Source organism: Pangasianodon hypophthalmus, chromosome 8 (assembly GCF_027358585.1).
Source record: "Pangasianodon hypophthalmus isolate fPanHyp1 chromosome 8, fPanHyp1.pri, whole genome shotgun sequence".
NCBI lineage: Eukaryota > Metazoa > Chordata > Actinopteri > Siluriformes > Pangasiidae > Pangasianodon > Pangasianodon hypophthalmus.
The window spans coordinates 9806309-9824102 of NC_069717.1; the positions used below are offsets into that span (position 1 = coordinate 9806309).

Genomic DNA, 17794 nt, shown 5'->3' on the forward strand with positions numbered 1-17794 from the left:
ATGCTTTTTTCTTCTTCTCTCTCTCTTTTTTTTTTTAAAAAAACATCACCACTTACAACTAAGACAGGATAAAGCTGAATAGTTGAGGGTTAGTGGTTTTGCTCGAGGGCTCAACAGTGGCAACCTTCCAAGCAGTAACTCAATGCCTTAACCACCAAGCTACCCCTGCCACAATACCAGCACTGTCAGCATAGCCTGTGGATTCTGGATCTGACAGTTCCTCAACCTCAGCTACATTATTCGAGTTGGCCTCAGCTAGAGAAAGACTGCATGTTTAATCTTGCACACTTATTAGTGTTGTTTGTACCTGGCCACCATATTTTCTACATGAAAATATTTGGCTCTTTCCCAAAATATAAACAAACCTTTTGCCTAATTTAAGCCACTGCAACCCTGACCACTAAGGATGTGGCCTTTGACCCTCGAGCTTCATATTCGTCCACTTCTTTGTCTCTCCTCTTCTCAGCCTGACTGCCTGTAAACTTTTCTGGCAAGTTTTCTTAAAAAAACAACAAAACAAAACAAAACAAAACAAAAAAAACCCACCTAACTGTATCCGTATTTGTAACTATTCATTTAGAATAATGTATTCATATCCTGTTACATCTCTAATCTCTTGCCTTACTGTATTTTACAATATGGTTACTGGTCCATGCTTACTGACTTTCATCTTATTAAACTCCATGTTAAAAACATATAGGTTAGGAAACACACTTGCAACAAATCTTACAACACCACAAAGTAAGACACAAAAGGTTTGAATGAATAATAAATGTATTCTTGATCAGGAAAAATTGGGCCACTCCAAATAAGTAAACAATACATAAAGAAGCAATGCCTGAATACAACATGGAATTAGGAGAGAGAAAGAAGAGCCTAAGATTTCTGTACAAACACATACAAAATCAACTGGATCAATCTTTCTCCCAGACACAGGAGGATATACTGCTAGAGGAAAGGAAAGTCAGAGATGGCAGGACAGGTCTGTGTGCATACACAAAGTTTAAGAGCACAGGTGGGTTGCTTTCTCGCTTGTCAGTCTCTGTCACAGGTGCATGAAATGCAGAATACAGTACAGCGATGACGTCAGTTAACGTTGTTCCTTGAGCACTTGGCAGAAAAGTGTGTGTGTGTGTGTGTGTGTGTGTATGTTTGGAACTCATAAGAGCAGACAGCCGCTTCTCTTCTTGCGCTTGCGGACCTGCAGCGCTGCCCTGGTGGCCATCTCGAACACCTCCCGCACACCCTCTTTAGTTTTAGCAGAGCACTCCAGATAGCCAAATGCGCTGATCCTGTTAGCCATGTCCCTGCCTTCCTCAGGCTTCACTGGCTCCTGAACACACACACACACACACACACACACACACACAAATATATTTTTATACTTACAGTGATACTTTAACACAATACCATTGGCTCCAGTCTTAATGGGCTGTGAATCTGAGGAGAACTTGTGATTTAATTATGATTAAGCTACAACAATCAGATTAGAATTTGTATTTCTATATCCTCCATTATATATATATTTCCAGTATGAATACTTGCTGTTTTTAAAATAAAATATTTCACTATTGGAACCTGCCTATATTTATGTATTTAAATGCATGCATGCTTCAGTAAGTAGGTAAGTTAGGTAGCATAGCATTGTTGAAATCTAGAATCTTTCACTTGGTCGCTAGGTGTTGATTAATTTTCTATTACAGCTCTAAGAATAGCTTCAGCTTCAATGTAAAGTACAGATACATATTAATACACTCATTCTAATATGAGCAGTTTCTCTATTAATAGGACTTGTATGGCAGATGCTCCACATATCCTAAACCAAACAATTTAAAAAAAAAAAAAAAAAAAAAAGAATATACGTATAATTGCTGATATGGTGAAGCTTTCATTAAGGAGACATTTAAAAATTAAGGAGTCTCCAGTTTCATTGCTTCATAACAGTCAGCGAGTCTTCTGACATTGGAGAGTCTTCAGGACTTTGTGCTTTCTGGTGTTTCAGTAATGTGTCAAGCTGTGTTTTTTACTTTACTTCCATTAAGTGAGACATACACGTACAAGAATTCAGCAATTCACAACATACAAGAATTCAGCAATTTGCAAATAAATATTCTACACTACATCCTATGCGCACATGCACTCACGCACGCGCACGCACATTTAAAGCGTAATGCAACTCCTTAGAGGATAAGTGTTCCTTAAACAGGAAACAGCTGCATTTCCACTTCCTAATATAGCCGTTGTAGACAGGAAGTGCTTCGTAGTCACCATCAGAATGGAAGACGATAAGCTGCCATCATCGTTCAGAAATTACTAACCATTATTGCCATGACAACACATACATACACACACACCCACACACACACACTGTACCTGCTTCATCTTGGCCAGCTCTCTGCGAGTGTGTTCGTCATTGCGCAGGTCTTTCTTGTTCCCCACCAGGATGATGGGAACATTAGGACAGAAATGCTTCACCTCTGGTGTCCACTTCTCCGGAATGTTCTCTGCGTGGGTGCACAACACACTGTTAAAGCCAGCACTCACAGGCTCTACTTAAGACCTACACACTGCATATAGATAGCAAACGTCCAAAAGAGGATAGTTAAGTAACTCTGAGAATTCCATACCATTTATTAATAATATTAAAATTATTATCCTTTGATACATTTGGACTGCATTAAAATTATTTAGAAAAAATTAAAGTACTGAATATTGTCCAATCATCAAGACCTACTGAAATGTGTAAATACATATAGGCGATACTCTCTCAGGCTAGAGGCTAGTATGTGCATGTGTGTGTGTGCGCGTGCGCGCGCGCGTCCTACATCCTCAGAGCAGGACTATAGCGAAAAGTGAAAAACAAATGAGTGAACAGCTTGGGAGAAGAAGGAAAAAAAAAAAAAAAAAAAAAAAAAAAAAAACCACACCACTGATATCATTAGGCTACCAGCTATTATGCTGAAAAAGACTGCAGTTAGGCTGGGTTTCTGACCAAAAAAATGAGAGGGATGTGAATTGGTACTGAAAGGCAGAGGTACATCTTTACCAGCACTTGTTTTTTTAAGCCTGCTTTATAATTCTGCGACTGCACGTGAGCATGTCACAGCATTGTGCTGCATAGGTGCATTGCATAGGTGTCTGCCTTCATACTTGCATGCAATGTGAGCATGTACACTAGGGGGCAGTGTCACGCATACCAAATCAAAAAAAAAAAAAAAAAAAATCTCAGAACTGGAAGGAGGAAGAAGGAGAAGGAGAAGAAGAAGAAGAAGAAGAGGGAAAAAAAAAAAAAAAAAAAAAAAAAAAAAAAAAAAAGGCTATAACATTGTTCTGAAAAGCGCTGGGGAAAAAATTAAGGAAACATTGCTTGATCAATTAGAAACCAAGTCAATGAACACTGAAAAAGTTCAAGTGTTTTCACTTGTCTGTATCGGTATTGCAGCACTTAGTGTTTAAACCCACAATTCTAGCAAACACAGAATGATGGATGCTTTATTATTTTTGAAAGTGAGGTCCTATGGTTTACATTGTGTTATTACTTTTTGTATTTTCTTCTGCTTTGTGAAAATTTGACTCCATGCTGAATCTGACCGATGACCTCTGGTGTAGTGTGGTGGTGTGAAGTACCTAAACTGTCAGGACTGTCTATGGAGAAACACATGAGGATGACATCTGTGTCTGGATAGGACAATGGCCTCAACCTATCATAGTCCTCCTGTCCTGCTGTGTCCCATAAAGCCAGCTCGACCTGAGAGAGAGAGAGAGAGAGAGAGAGAGAGAGAGAGAGAGAGAGAGATACAAGCACTTTATAAATAAATATTAAATAAATATACATTCTCCTTACATCTGTAGAAGCTACAGAAATAAGTATTTCTTATCTTGCATGTAATTACTGTCTCTGAGGATATACACTTCCTGAGCACTTTATTAGGAACACTATACTGATACTGGGCAGGGCTTGCCTTAGTGCTCAAAATAGCCTCAACTCTTCATGGCATTGTTTCCAACATCTTGTGGAATCCTCCATTTGAGATTCTGGTCCATGTTGACATGATTGCATCATGCAGTCCCTGCAGATTTTTCAGGTGCACTTTCATGCTGTGAATCTCCCGTTCTACCACATCCCAAAGGTGTTCTACTGGATTCAGATCCAGTCACTGGGAAGCGTACTGAAGAACATTAAACTCATTGTCATGTTCATGAAACCAGTTTGAGGTGACGTTTGCTTTGTGACATGGTGCATTATCATACTGGAAGTAGCCATTAGAAGATGGGTAAACTGTGGCCATGAAGGGATGCACATGGTCAGCAACATTACTCAAATAGGCTGTGGCATTCAAGTGCTGATTGGTATTATTGGACCCAAAGTGTGCTAAGAGAACATTCCCCACACCATTACACCACCTCCACCAGCCTGGACTGTTGACACAAGGCAGGTTGGTCCATGGATTCATGCTGTTGGTGCCAAATTCTGAGCCTACCATCTGTGTGCCTCAGCTGAAATCGAGATTCATCGGATCAAGCTACATTTTTCCAGTCTTCAACTGTGCAGTTTTGGTGAGTCTGTGCCCACTGCAGCCTCAGCTTTCTGTTCTTGGCTGACACAAGTGGAACCCGACATGGTCTTCTGATGTTGTAGCCTATCCACCTCAAGGTTCGACGTGTTGTGCATTCTACGATGCTTTTCTGCTCACCACAATTTTACAGAGTGTTTATCTGTCAGCTCGAACCTGTCTGGCCATTCCCCATTGACCTCTCTCGTCGACAAGTCGTTTCAGTCCATAAAACTGCCGCTCACTGGATCTTTTTCTTTATTGCACCATTCTGAGTAAACTCTAGAGACTGTAGTGTGTGAAAATCGCAGGAGATCAGCAGTTATAGATACACTGAAACCAGCCCGTCTGGCACTAACAATCATGCCATGGTCAAAATGACTGAGATCACATTCTTCTCCATTCTGATGAACATTATCTGAAGCTGGCTGGGCCGAATCTGCATGATTTTATGCATTGCACTGCTGCTACATGATTAGATAACTGCATGAATGAGTAGGTGTACAGGTGTTCCTAATAAAGTGCCCTGTGAGTGCATTTGTGCTGTATAGACACACAGGATTTGCTGTTGGATGGTAAAATGTGGTTATTTTATGTGTTTATTATTAATATTATTATTATATTATTATTATTATTAGTAGTAGTAGTAGTAGTAGTAGTAGTAGTATTTATTTATTTAATGAATTATTTTTAAAAAAACATTCTGCATTGAGAAACTCCCACAACTGATTATATAACAGTTCAGCTCTTAAACTGGTGGAAAAGCAAGCTAGTTCTTAAAAACTCTGGCTAATTCCTAACAGCACTAGCTTCGGCAGAAAAGGGATCTGACACCGTGTGAGCCTAAATTCCAACAGGCACAAATCTAGATCCATAAACGTACACACATGCATACATGGCATTATACATTATACAGTAACTGCACACTATTACAGTCTTCCTCTTACCCACCTACACAGACACACACACACACACACACACACACACCCTTCCCCTCCCCATACACAGTGTGCATGCAGAGCCGCAAAGGAGGAACCGGGAGATAATCTTGTCTACATTGCTCCTCCACAGGAAGATAAAACTAAAAGAAGAGAATGTTGAGAACGTGTATGCCCTCTGATCGAGAAACGTAAGGTCTAGCAAAGGTCAGGGATCTTATCACATTTAGTCTTGTTTACTTTATTGCGTCTGAAAAATGGTCGGAAATCTCAAAACCACAGAGAGAGTACTAGGTTTTCCTGTCATTCTGTCTTACAGATATATCACTATCCTGTGAATTTCCCAAGCACCCTTCCTCTTAACATTCTTGTGCTCTGATTCACATCAGTGTCACCCATTTCAGTTTCAGTGCATAGCACGTATCTTAGAAACCCCTTTAGGCCATCATCTTGAAATGGAAAGATTAAAAAGAATTGAGTCAATCAGTAATTATTGTACGTCATCAGAAAGTCATCTGATGTACTGTATATACTGTTCGTCTGGCTGATCACCAGTTTCCCTAATAGCTGACTTTCCAGCAAGGGCTCAAGGAAGATATAATTGGAGAAGAGTTGGGTATTATATTTGGAGTATCGTATGCAACATGACAGAACAATAATTAATGTCAATTAAAAAGAACATCTTTGAGAATCTTTAAGAATGAATTTGATCTGATCCTGAAACAAATGGAAAAAAAAAAATGGAATTGGATTTGGAAGATTTTTTTTTGGAACTGGACACATTTATATATAGAGACTTGATTGTATATTTTGTTAGGATTGATTATTATATTTCTACTGTACATGATTTTTTGTTTGAGAGTTTAACTGAATTATTTTTTTTAAAAAAAGCTGTTTGTGTAATCTACGTTTTAGCTGTGTATTTTTCTGTATTTTTACATGCCTCAGTTAAAAAAAAGCTTTTAAAGGTTAGCAGATTTTAAAGGAAAAAAAAAAAAAAAAAAAAAGATTAAGTGGGTATCGGTATCGGCCAAGATTAAGATTTCAGTATCAGAGTAGAAAAAGGAGTATTGTGCCATTTCCAAATGTAACACTGAAAGTACATTTCTGTCTTTATATACACACACAAGTAGGAATAAAAATTAATCTGCATTAAAGCTGTGCTTACAAGTACAATGAATTTAAAATGTCACAGCTACTTGCTTTATACAGAATCTGGGACGGAGAGAGTTTTAAAGCTGAAGTGCGGATAGATGTACATTCACTTTTCAGCACCAATTTCCTTCTCACTTACATTTTTGCTCTGCGATTTTTTTTCCAGAATTTGGCCAAACATCATTCGTCTTGCTGGGTCTAACAGTCGATTGTGTTTTTGGCTGTTCACATGTGCAGGTTTCTCTTTGCAGTCTTACTCAAATGATGTCACTTGCATGCACACACTCACCCATACAAGTCGCACGAGATTCTCTTTGGTGCTGGTGTGCATAAAGAAATTGAAGCTGTGACATTATTTTGAACAGGGTGGTAGTGGAGCAGGAGCCTATCCTATCCGGGAGGGTGTGAGGTGGGAATACACCCTAGATGGTCCATGCACACACCAATTCACACATACAAGCAAATGTATCTTTGCCAGTCCACCCACTGGCATGTTTTTCGAAAGAGGAGCTCAGGATCAAACCAGAGAGCCTGGAGCTGTGATGCAGCAACGTTACCTGCTGCACCATTATGGAGCCCAAAAACAAAGATATACTGTATAATCAAAATAAGCCAATTTAATGTTTAATAAAATTTCAATATGATATTCATACCTCAAATGTGCATAGAACTCACTAGCCTAAACCCAGACCATCATGCCTTTTAAATGAATTACATTTTCATTCTGTCTGTAGCATGTTAGGGAACAAAATGGTCACTTCAGCTAAGTAAGTCTCTACAAAAAGTTATTCAGCAGTGTTGCAGTACAGATTTGCACCCATTGCCCTGGTGTGATCTTCAACCAGACAGCCAGCCCACTGACCATCTGACACACTTCAATGCTATTTCAAAGTTCTACTTCCAAGGTCTCAAACCAACCTGTCCGATGGTAAACAAAGTGCCAAGCGCTGCAACTCATAAAGGCCATCAACAAGAGATCATGGGTGGGTGTAACATGCACCTGCTGCTGACTCAGTGCCAAGGTACCAAGCATAAAGAACACTGCTGAAACTGAGCACTTCATCATAAGCAAAGAAAAAGAACTCATTAATCAGAAACGAGAATTCAGCTGCGCTGTGGTATAATGATGTATTCATAAAGCCAAGCCAGATTGATTCGGAACTATTTCCAAAAGGCATATAAACAAAAGTCGGTCGCGTTGAATAATTCCACGGAGCAAAACTACTATTCAGAAACATTACGTCTACTGACAGCAATAAAGCCAGCAATATCCTGAATATCCTGTCAGTTGGAAATAATGGTTTCTTTAAGCAAGCAGATATCCTTTAACTGTGAACAAAGATTCTACTTGAACATCTAAGTTGACTATGTATCCATTTTTATTACTTCAATACAGTTTTCTCCTGATACTAAGCATTAATCAGTTGGTCTAAATGTGTACTGCATTGCACAATACCTGGTAAAGTCTTACAGTATCACAGTGTAGAATTAACTCAACATTTAGCCACTACTGACTGTTCTCTGAAATGAGCAAGAGTCAACGAGTAAGCAGTACTCTGAGTGCAATGCAGCTCACCTAGTTTCTACAAACTACCATCCATTAACTGAGAGTGGCTTGTGACTGGGCTTTTGAATTTTTTTTTAATGTATTATATGTGGTTTATAATGAGACTAATGGTGATCTTAGTGAAATACTGAGGCACAGCTGAACAAACCTGTTCAAGAGATAAAGATACTGATTGAAATGCATCAACACTCATCTAATGGATCTGCACAGATAGCAGGGGCTGCTGTCCTTGGTTGGCACGAGAGAAGTGGCGAAGTGACATTATTACAGAACACCACGCTATCACACCTCACTCTACCTTTCTGGCAGTTACTAATGGTGCCATTTGAAAGGCACTGTACCAAATTGGAGTATTACATTTAGAACAAATAAATAAATAAATCTAAAGCACTGTGTCCCGAAAAAGACACCGATCTGATTTGTTGGGGATTTTTGAGGTCTGGTCACTTTAAGAAAAGCATTTGGAACTCAGGAACACACTATTAGTTTTTGCTTCATCCCAGCTAATGGGCTTTGAAAATGTTCTAAATTTTATACAGTTCACAGGTGTTCATGGCACTGTATTGGACTGAGACATTCGGAGTGTACCGGAGTGACACACAGCATCGGTCTGACACTTCCAATACTTTTGTATGCAGTTACATAAGGATACATTCCCTATAAACAAGGACATACATTTATTATGACATTTCTTCACATTTCCCTCACTGAAAGGCTATTTCTGAAATAAATGAATACATGAGGGCAATTCCACACAAATGCCAACTTTACCCTGGAAAATATAAAACTGTGAGCATACGGGAAACACTTCAAAATTGCTATTTAAAGTCTGTACTGTATGCAATTTTGCTCATTCTTACATTATTTCTAATTCCTATTTGTTTATTCCTATAACCATGTTATTCAAATTGCCTGAAAAAGGATGTTATGAATACATCATATCTGTAATGTCAGATTTTCCTCAGTAATATACCCAAACAAATGCTTAAAAAAAAAAAAAAACTTGCCACTTCTCACTCACCTGCTTGCCATCCACTTCGATGTCAGCGATGTAGTTCTCAAATACAGTAGGCACGTAGACCTCAGGGAACTGATCTTTACTGAAAACGATGAGAAGACATGTCTTCCCACAAGCTCCATCTCCTACAATCACCAGCTTCTTACGGATGGCCGCCATTGCTGTAGACAGAGAAGAAACAACAGTGTTAAAATAATTATGAGATGTCACTGTTCAAAATGTCTGACCCTGTATTGGTTTTGGAGTATGTAAGGATAGAAAGCAAAATAAAGTATAATGAGGGGGAAAATATTCTGTAAGAACGATTGCTTTGCTAGTTGGTAGCTATTTCTATCTCTGGGCCTGGCCTTCTCTGGTCAGAGTCTAATTACTATATGGCCACAGTTCAATTTAAAAAAAAAAAAAAAAAGAAAGAAAAGAGGGGAGACAGATTGGGTCAGAGCTGGCCCCATTTCCACAGACCCTACAGAGGGGAAATAAAAATCCGTTGCTGATTTGCTGCCCCGCCCTTTTCCTTTAGTCTGTTCCTGCAGTGAGTACATGTGGAAAACAAGGACACGATGGCCTGAAAATGTCTCAGCCAGAACAGCACAGAAACACACACCCTTAAATAGATCCACCGCAAGCAGGTATCAGAGTTTTGGGGGGATACAGTACACTCAGGATAATGCGGTCACATTGCTTCACACACACACACACACACACACACACACACACACACACACACACAACCCAAAAAAAACAAACAAACAAACACAAACTTATTCAGCCTTTACCTGGTCATACTGTTCACCTCAGCTCTAAAAGCTGCATGCTGGCACATAAACAAGAGTCAGGAACAGTGTGATTGTAAATGCCCCTGGTGGTAGCCAAGTTAAAGGGCAGGAAAACTGTAGTGCCGTTCTAACATTAAGAGATGTTCCCCAGCTAGTGGGACGTATCGAGAAGATTCCATGCCAAAGCGAAATCACATGTAAAATACAATACACAAATAGTGCTGCTTTTTGTTAGAGACATGCGGAAAATTTACCACACTGAAAAGCAAAGCCTTCATTGTTCTGCCCTTATGTCGCTTGATCTCTTCAGTGAAAACCAATTATCCTTGGTTTAATTGCTATTTAGTCATATGAACACTTATCATGCTTGAGAAGTAATTCTAAAATGCCTGATGATTAAGCATTCAACAATCAAAGCATGAGGAATGAGCAAAACATAAGCAAATAAGGAACTAATAAAAAAAAAAATCATTTACATGGAAAGCAGTGCCTTTTGTTAAATGACACTTTCAGGCCCTTCTCAGATTACAAGGGCTGTGATTGGATAGTGTGCCATTTCAGTGTGCCACTACTGCAACACCGTGATGAAAGGGAAATGCAGTGCAACAGGGAATTTAAAAAATAATAATAATAAAATTTAAAAAAAAAAAAAAAAAAAAAACTCTCGGTGATCAGGCAAACATCAACAAAAGGTTTTGCTTTTCAGTATGGTTTTCAATACTGTGTATTTTAGATATTTTCACCGGTGCAACTGCATTTCACTCTGGCACGGAACCTTTTCCATAGAGAAGCACAGAGACAGTAGAGGAGACAGTGAGGACTGCTGGAACAAGACTCAATCCTCAGACATTGGTCGAGATGGTTCTCTTCGTGAGTTTCAGACACCGCTGAAATTGTGAAAATGACATGATGTACTCTTTCAGAAATCTTATTTGATGACATTTGACATCATTCATGTTGCATTGCATTGTTCATGTTTGAATTGCCACTGCGCTACGACAAGATGTTATGGTTTATATGCTTATATGATCTGTCACGGTTAACATGCAAAACCCATTCATAGTGACGTACAGATTGAACTGTGTCTGCTGAAAAATTTCAAAAGCTTTTACGTTTTCGTTCTTGGTGGATCTGTCAGAGCCCCGCCCAGATATGGTTCCTCCCACTCAGCTCAAGTTAATCAAGCAGTGGCTGTCAATGTTTTTCCTGTTCCTGGATATGTTTGTTTCCACAGCTCAGACAAATTGCCCTCCATGCATTCTGTCTATAGCACGCTCTAACTGAATCATTCTAATGTCATTGTTATATGCCTGCATTTTGGGAATTCAGTTTGTGAGACAGCTCACACTGCAAGACAGCTGACCAAAAATGTTTGATTGTCTGACAGCTGAAATTCGCCTGATTCTGAAAGTCGAGCAGCACTGGTAAAATCAGTCTTTAAAAGGGACCAAAATCATACAGTGTATTTCAACACACAGTAAAAGACTACCATAAGTAGGTGGTCAAACAGTCAGGAAACAGGAACCATGGGTTGCTTTTCTGAGGGACCGGAAAAGGTCAGTAAAGATCACCCCACCCACTGGACACAGACACACACACACACGTTAGCTTTTGTGACATTTTAGGAAACAAGATTGTACATATGTAATGCTTAACACAAATTTATAAAGAATATGTAATAACTACATACATAACTATGTAATATGAAATTCCTACCTAATTCTATAACTATATCTATAATTTACCTTAACATCAGAAACCACAAAGAAATTGCTTTTCCTCTTTCAAAGTTTGAAAAAGGAAGCACATATCTTATTAAAAAAAGTCTTAGAAATAGTAATTACAATAATATGTCCAAGTATTATCGTTTATTATTTTCTCTCTTTTGCCCACCTATAGCAAAATATCTGTTGTGTGGATCCAGTTTAGATAAGGATGCACCAAAGTTTCAGCCATGAAAGCCAATAAAACATCACTTTGTCCTATTGTTACACTGGCTAAAACTGGCACCTAGACATTATTGTTACACAGGCATAATGTAGTTTTAGAACGCAATATATGCACTGTTATTGTTAGCTGTTAGTTCAGTTTTGTAATATCCTTCAAAAAAGACTGGCTTTTAATTTTTTTTTAACATTAATTAATTCGGAAATTAATTAAAATAATTAAAAATTAAATATTATGCAAAATAAAATAGCTACAATTTATGCAAATATAATGTAATTCTAATAGCAATACTTACAATGATAATAACCATATCCAGCCCTTGTTTTCCAGTTTCTCGGTTGCTCATTCCAAGCTGTGCCCTTAAAACACTGATGAGGAGTGCACTGTTGTAAATAGCACTTTAATATGTCAAGTAAAAGAACATTAGACATTTCTTACAGCTGTGTCCATCAAAAAGGTTCAGGCTCGGTCATACGTTAAGACTCAGTGTAATGCTACTCGCCGAATTTTAATTCAAACGTTAAAATGAATAATCAATGTAGGCAAAAATTATGAAAGTGGAACCAATACTGACATCAGTATCAGTTTCTAAATTATCGACTAGCAGTATCACCCAGCAATTGTTACATCCTCACCTCCAACAATATGCACAAAGAAAGCAAAGGAATCAAAAAGTAATAGATGCTATTTTGCAAAACCAATGCCTCATAGAGAAAGAAACTGAGTATAAAAGACCTAAAGCAGGTCACAGCTCTCTCTCTCACTCCGTGTGTGTGTGTGTGTTTGAGAGAGACTGCGAATGTTCCTGGTGATAGCGTCCCAGTTTCACACGCGCACATTCATCACACTGTCACTCTCGTACAGAAAGTCTTCAATTATGGCCAGTTCTGCTTGCTACAGTGCACCGGTGACTTTTAAACCACCAGCGGAGCTTTACTGCAGATTGGACACAAACTGTCTCCTTTCACAATTACTGCAACGCAAATGAGAAACAAGCGCCTCATAAAAACCCGTAGGCCTTTCTGTTTGACCTTGTTTTCCACCCCAACAAGCAAATGAAAACCCAAAAAGGTCAGACTGTGCATGATCAAGGATTCTAACCTCCTTCTTGTTCACTGTAGGATACAATTACAACGGAAATGTACAACCACAACAATTACAGATCCGATTTTATCCAGTACTAATAAAAATTAATGTGAAATGGAAATCATAAATTTACACCCCCATCACTTGATGTATTTCCAAGGAAAGCATGAAATGTTGTTTAGCTGGATGTTGGTTTAATGCATCAGGATTTAGCTGGACTTGGAGAAGTGGGCGGTCCAATAAGAGTACAAGCAAGCTCAAGCTGGGTGGTGGGAAAGACGGCGCATGACATGATATTACTGGTTAATATGTTCCCCCCCCACACACACATTCATGGTTTAAAACGTTTAAAGCTGGAATAAAGTTGTTCTATTTAAAAAATAAATTAACTAATACTGATTAAACAAGCACAATGGCCAGAAACGTGAACATTAAGGTGTCTTTAAATAGATCAAGATAAAAAAATTAAGTGAAAACAGGGTGTAGTAGTAGCTACATTTTGTCACATCTACCAACACCAGTTCACAGTGGCATTTTGGATGCTCTTTTCTAAGCTCTGTGTTTAGGCTCAAGAGAGGAAAAACAACTGAACAGGAAGCTCTGAGCTCACTTCCTGTGCTGAACACTCCCTTCCTGCATCCAAGGAAAGGTCAAGTGAGTCACTAGTATAGAGGTGCCTAAACTGCTAACAACAAAACCTAGGAAGTACCTTAGTGTTGGGATTTTTTTTTTCTAAAGACAGTTTGAACAATGAGAAAACAGCAAGGCAAAAGTCAGTTGTGACAGCTACTTAATAAATTACCAGCCAATCCATTTTTTTACTGAACAAAAAGTCCACCTTCTTGTTTTCTTTTGGCTCACAAGACCAACGTTCAGGTCCTGTGTCTTTTCCCTCAGCACTGGGTACACTATACGAGTTGCATGTTACATCACAGGACAGCTTAACACACACAGAGGAAAGCACTAACTGCCCTCTTCCGCATACATGAGCTCACAGATGCCGATGATTGGCTAGTGTTGTGATTGATAGAGAAGATAGTAACGATGTCAGGGCAAATGTTTTTCTGTTGCACTACTCGGGAGCAAGTACTAGACTGTAAATTGAAACAGCACATGAATCTGTATGTGGATCAGAGAATAAGGATAAAATGTTGCACAAATCCTCTTAACAGCTTCAGGACTTTTTAAAACACTCAGGTAATTCAGAAAACTCCCATAGATATTTTACAACCCATGCCCACACACATACAGTGAGAGATGTGTGTCATTACTGCAGTACACAGCATGACAGGAAAGGATGCGGAGATGAAAAGTGGGCAGGTTGGATAAGAGCGGATCGCTGGTTGAGTCCGGACCTATGGCAGGAATCATTCTGTCAGGATAAAGAATGGACCTTTTTATGAAGAATCACAGGGGAGGAAACGACATCATAAAAATGACCTCCAAAACTTACAGTAACACATGACCTGAAAGGAGCCAACATGTCTGAATTCCCCCATTACACAATGACAAAATAGAAAAACAGACCTGAAAGGGAGTTTCACAAACAGGCTGTCATCATGATGAACTGCATGCTGAGGCCAGTGGGACGTACCAGTTACAGCCACCAAAATTGCAAACCTGGGCAAGTATTGTGCTTACACTGGTCAGTCCAATGAGATTCAAAGATGAAGTGTAAAACGTAGACAATTTTGCATTCAGCAGTGAAAGCCTACACTACATACGGCAGAAGTGAAGGAACCATCAGAAGTCGACATGTTTTGAAGTTTTATAAATAGCTGACTCACCAAGGAAGAATGCTGCTTCATGACACGTGATGCACTTAATCACGTCCTACAGGTACTAGTCAACGTTTAGTTTATTAAATGTTATTATTTAGTTACTAGTCAACATTTAGTCATTTTGTCCTAAAATATCGTACACAAAGTTTAACTTAAGACAATTCTTCAGTAATGTTTGTACTACACATACATGATCGTATCACAAAAATGTTCTTTCAGTAGCTAAACAAATGCTCTGTGTGATGCACAGCAAATTCTCTAGTCCACTCAGTCTAACCATCTCTTAGTTTCAGTGGTTTATGCAAGAGCTATGAAGTCCTGCATGAAGGCTGTGTGTGTGTAGACTAGGGTGCTTGGGAGGGTGCCAGCAAACTGTACATTCAGCACAAGAGCAGGCTTCTGGTTTCCTCCTGTGAAGCAAAACAACACACTTCCTGATCCTGGGAGTGGTGCTTGGCAGTGTGTTTTCATGCTAGGGCTTCCACACAGAAAATAACAGAAGGGTGGGACTCTTCCAAAACACACAGCCCAGGTTTCAGCCAAAAACCTAGAGATCCCACTGACACAATCCCAGAGATTCTCCTTCGAGACTTACAGCCAGGCATCAATTGAAAGCAATAAGATGTGAATGAGAAAGAGGGTGTTTCATTACAGCTGATAAGAATCTATAATATCTGGCTCGAACCCGATTATGGAAAAGAATGGAATTTCAATTCAATTAACAAGGGGATCTGATAGCTGCATTTCAAAGATTTACACCAGGGATTATGAGAAAATTGAGTTCAGACACAGTAGTTCTCAGACTTTCTCTGGTCAGCTGTGGCTCAACCACAGGGACACACAAGTTACTCTTGCAAGCTGCTCCATCACACACCATCCAGTTCTGTCCTTTAAACTCCTGCAGTTGACTTTGAAGAATTTGAAGAACGGTATGAGGGACAGGGAAAGCACTGGGAATGTATGGTGCTTTAAGGTTTAAACGTTACTCGATTTCTCCATTCCTGTTTTAAACAATTATGACTGGTTTTAATCTATATGAATGCAAAATTCTCTGTTAGAACTTGGTGGTATATTAGAAAACATACAATCTAATCTATAATCTAATCTACCCCATTTTCATTCCCATGCACTTCTAACAAGGCAGTGAAACGTTCCCCATGTATCCAGGGGCATCAGGTATGCCGTAGATGCTCATGGGAGTCAGTCTGCTGCAGGCTCTGAACACACTGTAAATGTTTGATGTCTGTATGAACAGCAGCGCTCAGAGAGAGGAAGTAGAACACACAGGGGTGAGAGAGTGGTGTCAAATCATTACATACTTAGAATGCTTAAATCCTTCTGAATGCAGAATGATTTATGCAGCTTTTAGACTTCTGAAGATAGAAAGTAAACTACTATGTTCACGAGTTCACCAGCCTGTGTCAACTTAGTCTCACAAGAGAGACTTTAAGCACTCAGTATGGAGTATGGTACACTTCTATAATAAATGTGGCCAAGAGTTTTCTTTCACAAAGATAGATAATTTCACTGACATGGTACATGACCAACCACAGAGCTTTTTCCTGATTTTTGTGAGATCTTGTTTACTTACTACTTCACACAAAACACTTTAAGAACTTTTAAATATTCAGTATTCACTGCCAGTGCATGCACAGTACAATCAGATTCTGAAACCTGTGGCCAGAAAAGTGTACAAAATAAATTGTAGGCTACAAGCCTTCCTTAATTTCCTTGTAGCTCCAAAGTAGAAAACCAAAAGTAGTGGACATTAGATATCAAGCATGTATTTGTTGATCTACCAAAGTAAGGGGTAAATTGTGCAAATCTAATTTTATACACAGTATATAAACACACACAAGAGCAGAGTCAATCAACCTGCAACCATCCAGATTCTGAAACTTGTGACCAGAAAAGTGTACAAAAGACAGCAGATGTTTTGCAGCTCATACCATAGGGAATCTAAAGCTAATGTCAACCTAGATCAACATCTTCACCTAGATCCATGCTACTGATTTAATGTATGCCTGATGAAACCCAAAAACTAGTTGCAGAGTTGCAGTTTGTGGAGGCTTGGCTTACTGTTTATTTGCTGAATTCTAAAAGCACCAAGTCGCATATTTCTTGTGCAGAATCTAGAGATGAACATCAATTTTAGCTAACCTACTGGAAGCAATCAGAAGTATTTAATGAGCTCTAAAAAATGTATTTAATGAGGAGAAGCTACCCCATCAATAATGTTTCAGCTCAGCTGAGGTAATGACTCAGTGCTCATCAGGGAGTCAAACAAGAGGTTCTCTTCCTTTCAGATGGATAAGGTACATGAAGCCAAAACTCTTAGAATCAAAACTGCAGCAAACTCAAGAACCCAACTGTACTATATGTATAAATGCAGCATATTTGCTACCATTCTCGATTCAAAGCGGAACCAGGAAACAGAACAAAATGAGGACAGCACTGCGGAGAGTGTTTATTTTCCCAGTTTGATTTAATCAGGGCATAGGCTATTGAAAAACTGCTAGGCAATGATGTTGCACTATATAATAAACTAAATTTATCCAGGACAAATGCTTCTTTGGGGATATTCTAGACAGCAGTATGGCTGCGCTCACTGCTCTTAATGTGTCAGCCAGTATGAAGAGAGCTCTTCCTCACAGGGTAGAAACAGGATCTTTTGAGTAAAGGGGGTACAATAAAATTTCTCAGGTTTCTGTCTAAAATCAGTTTAACTCGTAGCTCCTAACAGCAGCTTCTGATTTAGTATTTTAGATACCAATTTCAGTACTTCGTCTTTTGTTTCTAGATGTGGGAGGAGAACTCCAGCTCCACAGTGTCAATATGGAAAGGAACATGATTTCTGTACATCATAGCAGGCCCATCAACAGTCACATGGTGCCTGTTTGCAGTGCAATGATAACCTGCAGTGCACCAGTTAACTGGAAAACCATCTTAACTCAGGCTAAACATGCAGAGGTC

The 17794-nt window shown here is 39.0% G+C and overlaps 1 protein-coding gene across 2 annotated transcripts in view; it reads right to left on the reverse strand.

The window, feature by feature from the left end:
- Positions 1 to 756: 756 nt before the first annotated feature.
- rhocb (ras homolog family member Cb) overlaps positions 757 to 17794 on the reverse strand; it is a 36302-nt gene continuing 19264 nt past the window's right edge. For both annotated transcript variants that reach the window (XM_026918223.3, XM_034306738.2), the window contains exons 2-5: positions 9235 to 9392; positions 3628 to 3748; positions 2374 to 2504; positions 757 to 1333 (exon numbers count right to left, since the gene is read on the reverse strand). In XM_026918223.3, the coding sequence (XP_026774024.1) occupies positions 1160 to 1333; positions 2374 to 2504; positions 3628 to 3748; positions 9235 to 9390 (582 nt within the window). In that variant the 5' untranslated portion in view covers positions 9391 to 9392 and the 3' untranslated portion in view covers positions 757 to 1159. The remainder of the gene's footprint in view (positions 1334 to 2373; positions 2505 to 3627; positions 3749 to 9234; positions 9393 to 17794) is intronic.